General features: G+C 39.8%; 1 protein-coding gene across 3 annotated transcripts in view; it reads left to right on the forward strand.

The window, feature by feature from the left end:
* The window catches only part of MYO16 (myosin XVI), a 412,244-nt gene that overhangs the window by 370,815 nt on the left and 23,832 nt on the right, over positions 1-17,597 (forward strand). For all 3 annotated transcript variants that reach the window (XM_055702545.1, XM_055702542.1, XM_055702544.1), the window contains one exon: positions 15,235-15,393. In XM_055702545.1, coding sequence (XP_055558520.1) covers positions 15,235-15,393 — 159 coding nt within the window. The remainder of the gene's footprint in view (positions 1-15,234; positions 15,394-17,597) is intronic.

A 17,597-nucleotide genomic window follows, 5' to 3' on the forward strand; every position in this document is an offset into this window, starting at 1 on the left:
GCAGCACTAAGTATGAAAGATCAAAGTTCAAGAAAGATACACGATAAAAAACCTGAATAAATATTTTATGAGCTAGGAAGTTACTGTATACTAAGTGTGGTTACATGTGAATAGTTCAATGATAAGTAGATGGATTGAAAGTAATGAAGAAATACAGGTGAATGTATGTGCACGTTTTTACAATTTTCCTTTTTTCATGTACTTCATGTGTTCAGTTAATTTCTAAGCTAACAGCTGGAAAAAAAAATTAATTTAACCTCTGGTGCAAAGTAATAAGATGGCAATCAGCAGAGTGGACTCTCTTATGTAAAACTAGAAGTTGTCCATCTCTTACCTTCTGACTTTTTATCACTTATTGCCTAATGCATATTAAGTTCCTAGAAGGGTCCTCCCTTCCTTTGTCATTTGTAGTATTTTATATATAGGAAATGTTATGCTAAGAAAAAGTTAAATTAATTTTAACAGGCATTCATTAAAATTGAAGACATGGCCTAGAGCAGCACTCTGTAATGTGCAATTCCATTTATTTCCGTAAGTTATAACCTAACAACTGCCTTAACTAAAAAGAGAAAGTAAAATTGTGGGCCATTTTTAAGTCAAGGAGAGTTACCTATGGGAATCAATACGTTTCTGTATTGGATTATCAGCCTTGGAGATAAAAGCCTCCTTGCCAATAAAAGTGCAATACAGACAGATCCCCCAATACGCCTCCCTCTTGCCTGGAGGAGCAATTTTAAGGACTGAGAACACTGATGTCCTTTTGGCTCCTCACCTCTTTGTGGAAAATGGTCGTCCAGAATTGCAGTAGAACAGATTTGTGGTTTTCTGATGGGCTGTGGACTTATTGTGAACGGAACTGAGGGCAAATTTCTTTCACAAAGGCAACAAATAAAATCATCAAATGGCAACAGCTTTCGTTACCAGATGTCCTGGTCTGCCCATTTTTTTTAAACAACAGTAATATCTACTGGTTCAAGCAATGACCAGAATCATAGAGTATGCAATTACTTGCAAAATACTTTACATGTGATAATAGAAGTTTTCTGCTCTGTAGAGCTTATAGTTTAAATAAGCAAAACTGTAACAGGTGAGAACTGAGATAAAGTGATTTCTCCAAGGTTGAAAAGAGTAGTCATTGAAGCTATAGCTGTATTGTTAGACAGGGATTTCCTTTTACTCCATACAAAATGAGACTTGAGTGCAGATAAGCAAAAATACACACAGATTTTTCTTTGATTTTGCCTAATTTCTAGAAGTAGAAACTTTAGTTTGCAAGACAGAAACTGCATGGTCATGTGCAGAGCCCTTGCTCAGATATTTCTAGACAGGACCTTAGATTTTGAGACTAGATGTCGTGAAACCAAATTCAGTTCTTTAATCACAAAACCACACTCTCTAGCAGAATGTACAGGTGTTTTTATCTATTCAACATGGAAGACATTTCTTATATAAGGAAGAGACAATTACATGTTTATGCATTTCATAGTAAATATTTGTGGAGCAAGGACAGAATTTTCTTTTCCTCATCGTGGATGAATGATACTCAGAATGCTAGGTCGTGGTATTATTTCTCTTGATTGGTACCGTTGATATTGAATTACTCCATACAAAGAAGAATCATTTCAGCTTCAGAACAAAAGATGGAATAATTCCTAGCCCATCATCCATGCTCAGACTGGCAAAGTCAGTGTTCATGTGGATTCTAAAGGGAAAGGAGCAAAGGAAATATGATTTTTGCTTAACCTGGATGATTACCTTCAGGCTATTGAGATAAAGACCTGATACCTTCTCTCCTTCCTGATTGCTGAGAAAAGGTTGGCATGGATGCTTGACTTCTGTGTCTATGCAAAAGAAAATGTGCAAGCTTACAACCCCATATTTAAGCATCGAAGAAGTAAAATTTGGAAGACCTTTCATTTACATAGTTCACCAATGTATAGGCTTCCAAGTTTCATGAATTATTGTTGGCGTTTCAATACAAGTGGAACAGTATATGTGAGTTTATGCATGCTTCAGTGACCTATTCCTTTCCAAAACAGTTCAGTGACTTATATAACAGGAAAAGCATGCAAACATTAGATTGTTAAGAAAACACTGATAGTGTTCAAATGTTTGACCAATATCTTTGGCATCCATTAACTATAAGAATCCCTTCTTTGCCTGCTTCCTAAGTGAGGTATTTCCAAGGCAGGTAGCTTCACATGTCAGTGAATTATTCCACATTCTCCCATTTAAGCATTGGAAGTCACTGGAAGATACTTACAACTGTCAAATGATACAGAAATTTAGACATACCTAGTTGGGACTAAAGCTTTCTAGATACTCTTTGCTGAAATTGGCTCAAACTCGGAAAATAACGGGTTTTAATGTGTATGTATGGGGAGTACCGTCCTGTCAAAGGCAGGTATCCCTTTGATAGCTAGTAAATAATTTCCCTCTATCAGCAGATTAGAGCAAGCTATTGTGTAACTAATGTCTCAACAGTAGATTGCAAATTAAATCCCCACTGGGTTTTCTGAGATGAAATCCCAGTCCCTTATGCTCTAAACCACTCAGCTTTTCCTCCTAAGCAACTTAATAAAGATAATATTCATATCTGCATCTCATTATTCCTACATTTTATTGATACAATGTAATAGTTTTACTTTCTTTGTGGCAAAAACCAACAATTTACAAAACATGAGTAATACAGAAAACTGTTTTCCTCTTTTATCTTTTACCAAAGTATGCTGGAGAAATGATTACATGAGACATAGGACTTCTATAACACCTTTCAAGTAAAATTCTCAAAGCATTAAAACTTTAATGAATGAAGCTTCATAACATTTATTAGAAAAAGATTAGTATCTGTTTATATCATTGCCTTAATTATCAGGGAGTGAGGGTGACTTTCTGTGACTAATTTTCAGATTAGATATCTAAACACAGGACAGTCATCACTCTCTGATTCACTGTGGACTACTTGCAGCTCTCAATCTGAATCTCTTGCAGTAGGTACAGAAAAGTGGGAGGAAGCCAAAGCACTGCTAGTAGGAGTTTAATGAGACTCATAAGAAAAGGCCCATACTTGGCTAGCCAAAGATGCCCTATGCAGAAAATTACAAAGGAGGAGACAGAGCTGCTGGCAATACAGTTGCCATCCAGCCCATGCTGGGTGATTTGTCTCAGGAAATAATTGTGATTTGCATTACTGCAGTAGAAAAGGGGATTAGAAGAGTTTAGAGAAAGTACCCTCTATTCCTGTTTGCAGAATAAACTTTTTTATAGCCTGAAAGAAGCCACCTTAAACCACAGCCTTTTTATCTATGTGCCTGCCATTATCTGGATAATTTCTCACAAAAAAGATCTGCTGTTTTAGGACAAACACAATATACCATGAATAATTTTCCATTTCAGAATCTCTGAAAACTAGTATATTTTACTGCTGAAGAGGTTTTTTGGGGTTTCTGTTATGACCATTTTTTTTCACTGTAGCATTTCTCTTCCTGGTTTGCTCTTACAGCCTAAAATCATGTAATGTGTAATTTGCTTTAGTTTTCAGTTCTGACATGGAAAAGAGGCTTTGTGTGTGATTACCATAAACAATGTTAACCTGAATATTATTAGAAGAACAAATCAAGGCACATTTTTAGGTGAAAAAAGAATGGATATTGTCATAAACCTTCTTTTTTTTTTTTTTTTTGCTTTTTAAATGCTTGTATTGAAAATAAAATCAGATCCTTAGCACTCCTCTAAACGTTTCCAAATCCTATAGTAAAATAAAGTAAAATAGAGGCTGCAGGAGACTGTGCAGCCCCAGGATCACACAGAAAATATCACTGTATTTTTGACATAATCGCATAGTGTAAGTATCTACAGATGTCAGAAAAGGATCCTGGAGCAGACAGACCCTTGGTCTGACCTGGTGCAAGATCTCTTATGTTCATACCTAGTCAGTGCTGAACAGGAAGGAAGCTGAGGAGAAGTAATTGCACTAACTTTTCTGTTCTTTTTTCATGTTCCATTTCTGCAGGCATTCCTTTTAAATCGCTAATTATTGTTTGCTTTCTTTCCATTGATTTGGATTTAATTTGTGTCCCCTTCATCTTGGCTGATACTGGAGTAAATTAAACACACCATACTGGTTCGGCTTAGTGCATTTCAAGCCCACAGTTTTTAATAATATCCCACCTTTAATAGTGACTGATCGTTCAGGTAGACATTTACAGGAATTTTTTTTATTACAATGTCTTTTCTTCACCACTTGATGGAACATCATTGTTTGAAATTCAGCAGTGGTTTAGGAAGTTGTCTCATTACTGACAGTGTTGTGTGCTTCTTTGAATAGTAAACAGTCTTCAGTATTCTTTATTTATGATCCAAGATGCAGAACCATGAAGGACTTTGTTTAGGAATGACTACATCAGTCATTGTAAACCAAAGATACATTAATGTGAGAAATCAGCCATATCTGAGAGAGCAAGGAAGTTGAATCATAGTACACTTCCATTCCTGATGCCAACCATGTATGTGGCTATTTGGCAGTAAACGTCCTGTCACTTGATTCTACAGTTCTACAGGCATTTGGGACATAGTGGAGAGGGAAATTTGAACACAGATTTTAGTGAAAGTCTCTAATTAAATTCTCAACCGAGTAAGAAATCTGTTCAGATGCTCTTAACTTATTTACATCCACCTCAGCATTAAGTCATCTTTTGCATAGAGCCTCAGTAGAGAATAGTTCCATTTCACAGAAAATGTCAAGATTGTGATGTTTATTTTTGTTTTGCCCTGGAATGAAAATCAAGCTATCTGAAATTCTGTGCAGAAATAAATATTCTTTCATGTCCAGTCTTTCAAAACTGTTTGGAAAGCATTGAAATGGATGGCCTCAAACATAGTAATTTTTTCTTACTGGTAATGTTAATTAAATGTTTTGACTTTTTATTTTGGACCTAGGTAAGTTCAAGACTGGCCATTTCAACACTGGTCAGGTTGTCATATAGAAGTATGTCTTCACAGCAACCAAAGATGCGTTATAAATAAACCAGGCTACTTCTAAACTCACTGGCTGAGGTATCCCAGAGCAATGCATTTGTGACTGCGCAAACTCCAGCCCCTCAGTGATGACCCAAAGTTCTTGACAGGACTCATGCCATTCACCACGAAACTCTATCGACCCACATGTGTGGATTGTGTTCCAGTTCCAGCACCAGCATTTTGTGGGGCTGGATGGAGAAGCAAGAGAAGATAGCTGGAAAGAGACTGGGAAAAAGAGTTGGTCATAAACATGAGGGTGCCCTGACCCTCATGCTCTCTCCACACCGCTGCACTCTGCTGTTGAGAGGGTTCGAGAGTGTTTGGAAGTGGAGCACTGGAAGTAGGAGTAGCAATATGGGGCATCTTTGTTCTCCCTGGGCCCACTAGTGAGTGGGAAAATAAAGAGACCTTCAAGTTCAGTGCCCTTTTGGCTTGAGGTTTTCTATTTTAAAATGAAAATCAGGAAAATTATTTGTGTGGTGCATTTTTTACAAGAAAAAAACCATGAAAAAATTAGACCTGAAGTTCCACATGTCATTTTTTCTTTTAGCTCATCCCTTAAGGGCTGGTTGCAGTATGATGCTGACATACTAGTAGCATGTAGTGACAGTTTTTAGCCACAGGTTGGCTATATTTGTGCACAGTATGGGTGCTTATCACACTGCATCCATGACAGCCATATGTTTATGCTTTGAGGTTTACGGAGGTGTCATTGTCCATCACTGTATCCCTTCAAAATTAACTTAAAAAGAATCTAAAGAATATCTAAATTCAATTTTTATTTCAGAAGATCACTTTGAACAAATCGGTAATGTTGTTAAAGAGGTTTTCCAGTATAGCTGTCCCTGTTTGGTGGGCAGGATTACAGTACAGATGATCCAAATATATTCCTTGGATCGTCCCTCAGGATCCGCTCAAACAATTTTTCTGCTGAACACAGTCACTTATGCTGACTTCTGCATTGCAGTCAATGCCAGAGCTGGTATGAGAGAGATCCCGAAAAATCTCTGCAGAAGTATTCTGTGGGAAAAGTAAATAGAACTGATGTGATGCTGTTGGCAGTAGCAAATCCCTGTCTGTTTGTTTGTTTGGGGTTTTTTTGTTTGTTTATTTTTACAATATTTGCAACTGTGTTTGAGGGGGAGGAAGGTTGAGACAGTGTCTCATCACATAATTCCTTCCCACAGCAGCTAAAGCCCAGCAGTAATGGCTGTTCTGTTACTGAGATACCACACACAAATGTAAACAAACATAAACGTTTGGCTTCAAAAAGAACTGCTGCATCCACATTAGTTAAAAGAAAACAGTTTAAAAAGAGTGGCTGCATTTCTTACCGAGTTGCCGCCTCCTTTTCCAGCACACGAGCAGTTTTTTAACCAAACAAACACAAGAAATAGACTTTGGTCAGCCAGTCAACACACCTAACAGTAAACATAAGTATTACAGAGTAAAATCAGCTACTTTTTTCCGTATTAGACATGAAAAGGTGGGGAACATAGGAATATGGAGGGAAGAAATGCTTCTCCTAAGGCAGGAAATTGTCCCAAGCAGTGCTGCCCTCTTTATTGCCCTCTGTGGTTAGTAATGGAGCTCAGGAAGGTCTGCAGAGATAGTTTCTAGAGAAGACTGGTGAATGAAATCCCCAGTCTCTGAAACACGTGCACTGGCTGGACTCTAGCACACTTGCTGCATTAAAAAGGTGTTCCAAGTTCTTGCCCAAATACTATCAAGCAGCCTGTCCACATATCCATTACCACTATTTAAGAAGGCTGTTTCCTCCACTTCAGCAGAGCTGTCTTTGTTCTCCTGTTGGGAACAAGCCTAATTCGAACAATCCAGAGTCCTCTAGACAGGGAATGAAGGCGCTTGCGTTGTCCCTCCCACCAACTCTGAAAGTTTACCTGACCCAGAGATGTCCCTAACATTACTTCCAGGAGAGAGGGAAAGGTTTGTAGCTTGTAGTGATTGTCACTGAAGTAAATGTAAAATAAGACCACTATCTTCCCACGAGCACAAGTCCATCAGAGAAGCAAGCAGAAAAAACCTTTCTGTTCTAGGTCCATACTCTCCATAGCTGTGAAGCGATTTACAAAAAAGTGATTGAGATGATGGTTCTTAAAGGCCGAACCAGACCCAGGAGTTCCTGCAGCTGCTTCAACAACTTCCTTCTCACTACCAGCCTTATCTTCCAAACTCTGGCAGATTGGGGTTGAGGTCACACTAACACAATATTCTTCAGAGGAGGTCTTTACCTCTAGCAGAGTGAGTTTTGTCACTTCTGATGTTCTTCATGGCATCTGTCTCCTCTCTTTGCTTTCCAGTCTTCATACAAAGCTTCCACAAATGCAGCTTCCCAGAGCAAAGAAGTAGTTTACGTTTCCATATTTGCCTGCTCCGTTGAAGAATGTGGCTTCTGGAGTGGCTTGTAGCACTCTCTGATAACTCCACTTACACAGCTCAGAGATAAAGGGTGCTGGACGTGGCAGTACAAATTCATTGCTGCCTATCCTAGGAGCATTGTTGCAGGGGGAAATCCTGGACAATTGCCGCTATAAGGGCAGGCTTTGTGAGGTGAAATAAATCAATGGATAATTATTGCCTCTGATGGCAGCAGCAGCCGGCAGCACAGCCATGAGAGTGAGACACGCAGTACAGGCTAATAGGCTGGGGGAATCCTGTCTTGACAGTTTTCATCCTGCTCCATTTCTTTCAGCAAATAAGATGCATTTGCTTGCCTCCATCTCTCAGTAGACAAAGTAAACAGTCATGCTACAGCAGGTCACAGTGTGACTTCGTGTGGGTAAACTGAACTACTCTGAAGCAATATGCATTTATCCGGTGAAAGGACACCCAAGACAACATGTGCTGAGGGTAGCTAGAAAATGCCATGGACAAGGATGTCTCGACAGTAAGTCAGAGCAAAACAGAAAATGCCAAGTGCAATTGTCAAGGTGCAACAAAATGCAGTGGTAAACACTCATGCCAAAATGAAATGGCCTGTTCTTATTTAACCTTCCTCTCCCTTTCCTTCATCCAAAAAATATCTGCATGATTTCTGCAGTTGCCATCTTCTTTTTTTTTTTTTTTTTCCCATCACTTCACCATATCCACTTACCACAGTAAATGTAACAAGTATTCAGGGTTGGCCACTAGGATTCAGTGTATTCCTGACTCTCCCAAGAGTGAGAGCACAGATCAGGATTTCCTTCTGTCTGCAACAACTTGTCTTTCATATGCTGGTTAATAGGATCGATCAGTTCTCTCTTATTCACATGTATAATGACAAGCTGCTTGATTTGAAATTTCCATTTTGCTGGATGCCAGCCATGGGTTTCAAGGAGATCAGGCTATTTAGCTTTTAGATTCCATAGCAGCCCAGGTACAGAAAGCTTCTCCTCCTGTAAGACATTAATTTATCTGCCACAATGTTTGTGTTTTCCAGATTTCATAGTTGTTAATGAAGTATGAACACCTGTGGATCTTGTTAACTAAAACCATGTATTGATTATTAGTTACAGAAATTAATGTTTTCCATGAACGAAGAAATAATATTTTACATTATTGTGGGATTTATTTAAGACATTAAATGATAAGAAGGGGAACTATTTCCCCCTTTTTTCATATTTCTTTGCATAATTATATGTGTTACATATTTTTGTAGGTTTTGTTCCTTTGTGGAAAAGCTTTTAAGTTTTTTCTATAATATTTGTGGTTTCTGTTTCACGGGGCTGATGTTTTTTGTTGATCAGGACAGAGATTGTTTCTATTTTAGGACCTAGATACATCCTGCCTAGCTTGTGGCACTGAAATTCCTCAGCTGAGAACTCAGCCTTAACTCTCTGTTTAACTGATGAAAAGGAGCATGCACCTTGAAAGAATGGTCCAGGTACAAGCCAGATCAGATTGGGGTGTGTGTGTGTGTGTATGATTTCCATTTACACTACAGCAAAACTAAGAAGCTGCTTTCCCCTTACTGTCAGGATGAAACTTTTGAATGCAGCTTAGCAGAAACTGTACAACAGTTCAGTGCCCCACTAGCCCCATCTGGTTTGAGGTTGTTTTTCTTCCATATTTTTCCTTTTTTTACCTGAGATGGACTTAATATTGACCAGTGATTGCTGACTGTGCTAACAGGTGCTGTCAAGGTGAAAGGCTATGTCTGTTTTAGTAGAGAGCCAGTGCTGGGGAGTGTCCTGGGAATGGCAGCTCAATCCTCTGCGCGGTCACAGTGCTAGAGCAGTCCCTGGCATGGTTTGGGACCTGGCAGGCTGGCTGCCCTGCAGATAGATCTGGGCATGGTTCAGGAATCGGCACAGGCCAGGGACTATTCCCAGTAGACAACTTGGATGCAGCCTCTCTGCTGTGAAGGGCAAGAAAGTGTAACAGTATAGACAAGGTCTCTATCATTTGCCTCAGGGCCAGAGAACAGGTACAATCACATCTGAGTTACCAGGATAGACAAAGCAAGAGGCCCTCTGTATTTACCCTGTGTGATGAATCCCTCGGTGCTTTGGCAGTGCTGCACAAAGCATCCAAGGTAAGCATGAATCTGATCCAAACCCCACTGAAAGCAGTGGAGCCCTTCTGTTGTCATTAATGAGTTTTCAGTCAGACTGTAAATGAGCACTAAATGTTAAAAGGAGTATTTGAAAAAAGATCATATGGGGACAGATATAGGCTATGGATATACCTACTTGTAAAGAAAGGAGAGCAAAAACAAGGACGGGAAAAAATACAAACCAACCAGGTGAGTTACTGTCAGGCTTTTAATAATATACTGGTTTTCCATGTCTTGCTGCACAAAAAGTCTGTGGTGATTCCACCTAAATGCTGATATCAGTCATTGATTTATACTTCGCTTTAGGCTTTATTAAATAGACTAAATGCGTATTTTCCTTACAAAATTAATAGTTTCTCAAAATGTTTCAGTATTGCACTTTAATCTGTCATCTGAATAGAGCCTATACTGGCCCATCTTCTAATTTGGTGATAACAGCATTAATTCAGGCTAAATACAGCTTATGAAATAACTATGATGTTTGGGATCCCTCATTTTATGTTTCAGAAAGAAGAGTTTTATAATAGGATATTTGGAAGCCATAGCTCAATTAAAAGAGTTTAAGTTATTCTTTTGAAAAAAAAAAAAAAAATCTGTCATCTAGACTCTCAGTGCACTGGGTTTCTTTTAAGAGTGAGATAATGACTCAAAAAGGGAAATGAAAAGCAGATATATTAAATCATTTCCATGATTGCCATACTCTCACTTTTATTTCCAAAATAAGTGAAATTTCAGTCTATCCTGTGCCTTAGGACTTTGCCATGAGTTTTAAACTCAATCTCTTCCAGGAACACTGAGGATAACTAGCAAATGTGGATTCTGTGAGCTGCCTCTTTTGCATACCTTTCCTCTTACACTTTTCAAGTAATGTTGATGTAATTAATTATGGATCTGTTGGAATACAAAGCTTGCTTGTAAGGAAATTATTGTTACACTTTGATTTGTCATACTCTGATTAAAAGTACTGTACATGCTATTCCAGTTATTAACTATGCTGCAATTGAGAGGCAAATTATGTCCCCAATCCAGACATCCGTACATCCTTGTGGTCCATACATCCTCACTAACTGCAAGATTAGTCAGAGCAGAATTTGACTGTCACAGGTATCTTTTTGGCAAAGTCATTTTGCCAAAATAGTAATCCAAATGCTCTTCACTGTTGCGAAGTCTGTGGGTTTTCACTTAAAGCTTGTATTCCTTTTATAAACACGAACTCCCACCATGCTCTTACAGCTGATACCTCTCTGTAGGTAGTGTCTCAAAAGTAGGTATGGATGACTTTTGAAATAACATTTATTACTAGCTGGAAATTGTTAAGATGATGTTACTTAAAAAAAAAAAAAAAAAAGAACATGGTAAATAATGCATCCATCTGGTGAGAACAGCAGAGCACAAATCTGAACAAAAAGCTAACATTCAGCACGTTGGTGAAGATGTTCAGCTGTAGGAACCATAGTTTTTTCTTTTTCTGTATCCTAAATTATTTCTGATAGTTTCAGAATGTTGATGAGTAATGGGAGAGCAGTGCATACTTGTATCTGCAGAGATTCATGGCAGCAGGAGGAGGCTGACATTAATGTGGATAAAAGTCCAAACTTCTATATTAGGTGACTGGGAAAACATGAAAGTGAAGTGAATTTCAGACCGATACTTGATGGATAAAATAGGAATCAGTGGGGGTTTTCTAAGTCTTTAGTATTAATAGAGGGCTTCCCTATATCTTTTGTAATTGTCCACAGTATGTCCATCTAAGATACCACTGCACAATTATAAATTGTGTGGAATAATAATATTGTGATACAAAGTCATGAGACATCTTTGTTATGCTCAGGGATATTTTGAGTAGTGGGGAGATGGGATGGAGAGACATAATCCAGCACAGAAGATAAAGTCAATGCCTTCTGGCATGTTAAAACTTATTGGGGAAAAAAACCGCAATGTCCTGCACCTGGCACGGAATTACCTTTTATAATGATATAGGCTGGGGACAGACAGTCTGGGGAAAGAATGCTGGGGGCTCTGGGAGCTGGGCAGGAGCTGGCAGCGAGCCCTGGCTGCAGAGATGGCCAGCAACATCCAGGGCTGCAACATCAGGAGCACCGCTGGGAGCTCCGGCCAGGGGGTGTCTCCTCTGGCCAGGACCTGTTAGACCACATCTGGGTACTGTGGCGTACCTTTCTGGTACTGGGTACCTTTCAACACAGAAAGATGCTGACAACCTGGGGTGAGTTCACCCCCATGATGCTCAGGGCTGGAGGGTGTCCCTGTGAGCAGCGGCTGGGGCAGTGGGGCTTGTCCAGCCTGGGGCAGAGATGGCTTCAGGGGCACCTCACAGCCACCCCAGTGCCTACTGGGAGGGGAGGGGGAGGGGGCAGCAGGGCAACAAGGTACAGCAGGCGTGAACTGAAACGAGAGGGGTTCAGGCTGGGTGTGAAACCTCTCCCCCATGAGGGCAGGCAGGCCGGGGGGTGGGCAGAGGGACCGGCTGCCCGGGGGGGTGGGCAGGCTCCATCCTTGGGGGGTTTCAAGACCCACCTGGGCAAAGCCCTGAGCAACCTGGTCTGATCCCACAGCTGGCCCTGCTTGGAGCAGGGGTGCATGAGGGACCTCCTGAGGTGTCTTCCAACATGAATTGCCCAATGATCCCAGATAAGTTTTGCAGCACTGGGACAGTTTGCTAATTACACCTTGTTATCCTCTTGTTATCCTATTTATAGAAAATATTTTCTTATGAAATGAAACTCAGCCATTTTACACAAAGTCCAAAATAAATAAGCAGTATTTGTTTGCTAGGGACACAGTCTGGCTACACCAGGAGTCTTTTAGACGTCAGCCAACATATGCAGCTACACTTTTTCTGTGGACTCACATGAAACTGCTCCAATGGTGATTGGAAGATGCCTATATATAGGAAATTAGTACAAGTATCTTTATATAATCCAGATTATTTTGAAACAAAATATAGGCTTTTTTCCCACCCTCAGGATTAATTAAATAAGGCACTATGACATATATTTTCTTTATATAGTCTTCTGTTTAGAAACTAAAGGGTGCATTTCTTACAATGACTGAATAAAGCAAATGGGATAACAGATCTGTAGATAGCTGTCCCAAAAGATATGTTGCATCTCTGTCCACTACTTGTTTCTGCCAATCTAGCATGATATTTTAGCTCAATAGTAGCTATCCACAATTCTTTGTAGTATTTCATTTTAGAGATACAAAGGAGAAAATATAACCTTTTATTTTCCGAGAACCCTTCATGAATGCCATGAAAAGATATCAATGTACCTGTGAAACAAAGGCTTCTGCAAACAGGAATGCAAGAAAAAGTCTTTCCACTTGCACATTCTCAAATGAATTGCAGATGTCAGGCAAATCAATAAATCTTTCGGATATCAAGAAAGATAAGGATCCCAGCCACTTCCCCCGAGACTCTTTATGTAAAAGGTGGCACAATAATTATGTAGGTGGATTATGATCTATAGGCAACTGCACTGACTATTAACATCTGAAAGTGACATTTCCTTTTCAGACAAATTTAATATGAGCTGCAAAGATGCATTTTGCAGTCAACTTGCTTGTACAAAAGCTAAATCAGGCATGCTCTCATAATTGTACTGTATGCATTTTTCAGCTCAGACTCTGATTCTACTGCCTTTCCCAAGTCAGATACTGTGCGTAGAGCTGGCCTAATTTTTTCAATGCGTAGCACTTTTGCCTAAATATGCAGTTTATGAAACAGTGCCACTAAAACACTCCAGTCAGATCGGGCAAAAATGATCAGGGAATGAGGGCAAGGGATGGAGCAAAAGAACCATTGGAATGTTTTATTCTGACAGCTTGGAAACAAACTTCTTGACTTTTCAAGAAAGCTTTTTTTGTTAGAAGAGGAAATGTTAGGAAAGATTCAGAGTTAGATAACTAAAAGCTAAGCAAAAATAACAAAGACCTTTTCAATGAAACAAAACATTTCAAGTTAAACAGAATGGATATATAGTTTTCATTTAATGAATTCACTTTTTAAATGTTGGTACTTTATAAACCAGGTGGGTTTTCTTCAGTTCAGGCATAAAAATGAAAAATCAGCTGTGCAGTCAACATCAAGTTTGAAAATCTGCAGGTGAGGTATCTGTTACCTGGTGAGAAAATGTTTTTTCTTTCCCCTTGAAAAATGTTCATGTGCTCAAGACTCGTAAGAATGTATTCTATCTTTGGGAGAGCTGAGGATGTCATTGGCAGTATGCGTGAACGCTGTAATGTTGGGTTTAATAGCTAGTCTTTTGACCTCCATTGGTTGTTACTGTCATTATGACAAAGCTTAGACAGACACACCCAAAAACAAGGATTACCTCTTTGAGAGCTGTCCTAGAGGAAAAATTTCCATTTTAGAGTGCTAAATAGGACCTCTGCACCCAGGTCAGCCATAATATGTCAGCCCCGCAGCTAAGGCCAGCTCTCAGAGCAGGTGGAAGCAGTTAGGAAATCTGAAATGGATCCAAACAGAGAACTGAATTCAGCTTTGTCTTCTGTGAAACAAACCCGACTACAGCAAGCAAAGAGTATGCATATATTTTCACTGCAAAATTAAGAGAAACACAGTAAAGAGAGAAAAATCCATTTAAAATGTCCATAGCCTTGCCAGTGCAGCATTTCATGCAGCCTCAACAGCCCTGCCACACGGGGGTGGAGTGGGGATAGCCTGGCATGCCAGAACTGCAGTGTGGGTCTCTCCTACCATCCCCATGCATTCACAGTCTTGACTCTGGGATACAAACCTGGCTTCAGCCCCTCAACTCCAGTGGGGAGCACCACTCGGGCACAGCTGATGGCTGAGCCCTGTTTCTTGGGGCTGACAAAGCCAGGCAAGCTCAGAGCCAGCTCCAGGCACTTTGATGTGAGCTGAGCTGTTCTGCTTTGCATGGATGTGCTGTCAGTCAGAGAGGAAAGAAAGAGAAGGGTTTTGCCCTTCTCTTTGAAGAAATGCCTGTGCATTGTACATAGCTTGGGAACTCCTACAGGATCAGACCTCCTCTTGATGTCTTGAAGAAATGTAACTAAAAGGCTATGACAGAAAAACCTGGAACTTTATAGAAAATTATGATTGATGGATGCAGAGCCCTGAGGCAGGGTAAATAATGCCCACGGGGAGGCTCTGCTGGGAGGAACGCTGCTACATACAGTTTCGTATGAAAAGCCATTTTGTTTCTTGTGGTAGGAGACAGAAAAACTAAACCTCTGTTATAGCTGTTGCTAGTACCACCTAATGCAATGGTGAAAGCATTGCAGTGATGGCAGTGGTATATGAACGCATGCAAAATAGAACGTAATCTAAAATAGAGGAAATACAAACATTTGCTGAGCTTTATCATCTGATTTTTGTGTGAAAAGAAACAGTACAAATGGCATTTTATAATGCCTTTCACTTCCATAAACTTTAGATGGCTGCAAGTGGAACATTAACAATGAAAAAAGAAAAACCCTGCAAAAATCACTGGCTTAAACCTTCCACATTTATCACTGGACTCATGAATTTAGTGATTAATTCAATTAATGTGATAAAGTAATTTGGTTTCTCTGTGTTAGTTTATTTCTACTTATATGTGAAAGCCACTAGTTAATAGGAAGCTGACAAGCTTTTTCTCTGTTTGCATCAGGTGCTGAAACTAATCTGAATTTAAGGAGCAGGGAAGATCCAAATACATCAGGTATTGGATCAGAAACCCAGGATAAGAATGCAAATAACCATGGAACTCAGTCATCTAATCCACTGTCCAGTTCTGTGACTGCTGAAAATGGGAATTCAGTATCAAATGGTAAGCAATTTTTAATCCCAAAGCTCTTCTAACATGAAATTACTGAAGTGTTTCCTTGAATGAACTTTGTAAGATATAGTCGAGCTGGAATCTTCTGAGATGTGAAATATCTATGTTTCTGGAACTGGCTTAACTTTATATGTGTGAACTATAAACCCCTCTCCAATAAAAGCTGAATGTGAAGAAAATAAAACAGCCTCTGTTGAGGAATTTGTAGTTAGCTCAGCTCCCAGTCTATAAGCATCCTGAGTCATGGAGGACTGAAATTTGAGATTTTTGATGCTATAATCAACACAAGTGGGACCAAAAATGGGAAATCAGGATCTCCCTTTGCTACAGGTGCCTTACTAGTGAATGACAAATTGTTTATCATTGCAACAAGATGATCAAAATTGTGCAAGAGTAATGACAGAAAGAATAAATCCTAAGGATATAATGGCTGTATTGCATCACACAATACAAATACACAAGTATGAACAGGCACAAGACAAATAGAAAGTATTTATTTTGATCAAATACGCAGAAACAGATGTCTAAATACTTGCATGGCACTGGGTAAAGTTATTTTCATCCTGAAAACTTAAGGCTAAATATGGTTTGTGTAAGCAGAACAGTTGTATAGCCTTTACCATTAAGGGTAGAACTAGGCATAATACACTTGGTAGTTTGAAAGCTATGCTGGAAAAATCAAAGGGAAAAAATATTAGGTCAAGGGAAATTCATTCACAGATTAATGCTGTGTTGCTTTCAGAAGCTGAGTTTAGTTTCTGGTACTGCTGTTAGTTCAGAATTTCAATAGAAGTTGCTTTTTCATTTTATATAATGTAATCCTCTTCTTTAGTTGATTTTTAATATTAGGAGTCATATCTTTCTACAGGTCTGTGCTATCAAATGTGACTTTTCTGACACAAATCTTCCACGCTCACCAAGAGTTTTTAGTCTGAAAGAGCAAGCTTTTGTGCTGTTTCTTGTCCAAACAGAAAGAGTAATCAGAAAGCCTATAATAACCTTTTACGTTACAATGCTGAAAGTTGTGATCCTAAATCACCCAAAACAACAGATCTTCTGGTGGGAGACACTCAGACACGGCAGATAAAAGTTTACAGAAATTAGTTATCATTAGTACCAAACAGGATACAAAGGAGTGTGTAATCATTAAGTGGAATGTTGAAATATGACAACTGTAGTAAGTGACTGAGGTGACCTAGCCTTCGGTTAGTGAAAGGGAGAAATTCCCCAGATATCTGACAGTTCTTTACCCCCAGTGGAGTGTGTTGTAGAGGTACTTACTCTCTGTAACCCAAGTGAAAATTAGAGTAGATAGAGACAGCCCATGGGGCCGAAGGAGCATTGTGCTGCATTGTGCCTAATGGTCATACAGGCACCTGTTCATCCAGCTTCGTTGGCACACTGCTGTCCCTCAAAGGATGCCTCTCTGGTTATTCCTTTTCATTTATAACTGAGGTCCGCTGCTTGTGTATGGAGATCCATGTGACTGGACTCACTATATAGTTTATGCAGATTGGCATAAGAGTAACTGTAAGAACCTGCCTGTTTCACCAGAAGCCTTATGCATTATTCAGGTAAGGAGATTAGTCTTGTCTAGCTTTAGCTGTCAAGAAGGTAGCCATTCTAAGGAGGTCACCTGTGGGCTACACTCTGCTATATAGCCTCTTGAAACTTACCACCAGGTCTAAGCACATCAGGCAACAAGTCACAGAATGGGAGAGGTGTCACAGCAGATAACCTGACAGAAAAGGGGCATGTCACCATGACACAGGCTACATACCGTTCAGCATACAGCCTTACGTCTTGCCTTTCCTGGTGATGCCTCTTTCACACTCCAGCAGCCCATGTATCAAGTGGAGTTGATCAGTAGATCCAGCCTGTGTGTGAATGCAGAATCATGGAGGCAGGTAGAAGGTTTGGGGGATTATATGTGGCCACAGCTGTGAAGACGCAGAGACTCTGTGGTGTTGCTGTTGTTTTGCCAATACGGATGTTGGAGTTCAGGAGATGCAGGGTCTCCAGTTTGGGGGTAGCAAAGCCTATGAGGCCAGAGGTTGTCTGGAACCACAGGACTGCTTCTAGATGTCCTGTGAACTAGATTTCAATATTTGAGATGCAAGCTATTTATCTGAAGGATCCCAAGAGGAGGATCTGAGAACAGGGCAGAAGTGGGAAATAGCAAGTATAGGAAGAAG

Source organism: Falco cherrug, chromosome 2 (assembly GCF_023634085.1).
Source record: "Falco cherrug isolate bFalChe1 chromosome 2, bFalChe1.pri, whole genome shotgun sequence".
NCBI lineage: Eukaryota > Metazoa > Chordata > Aves > Falconiformes > Falconidae > Falco > Falco cherrug.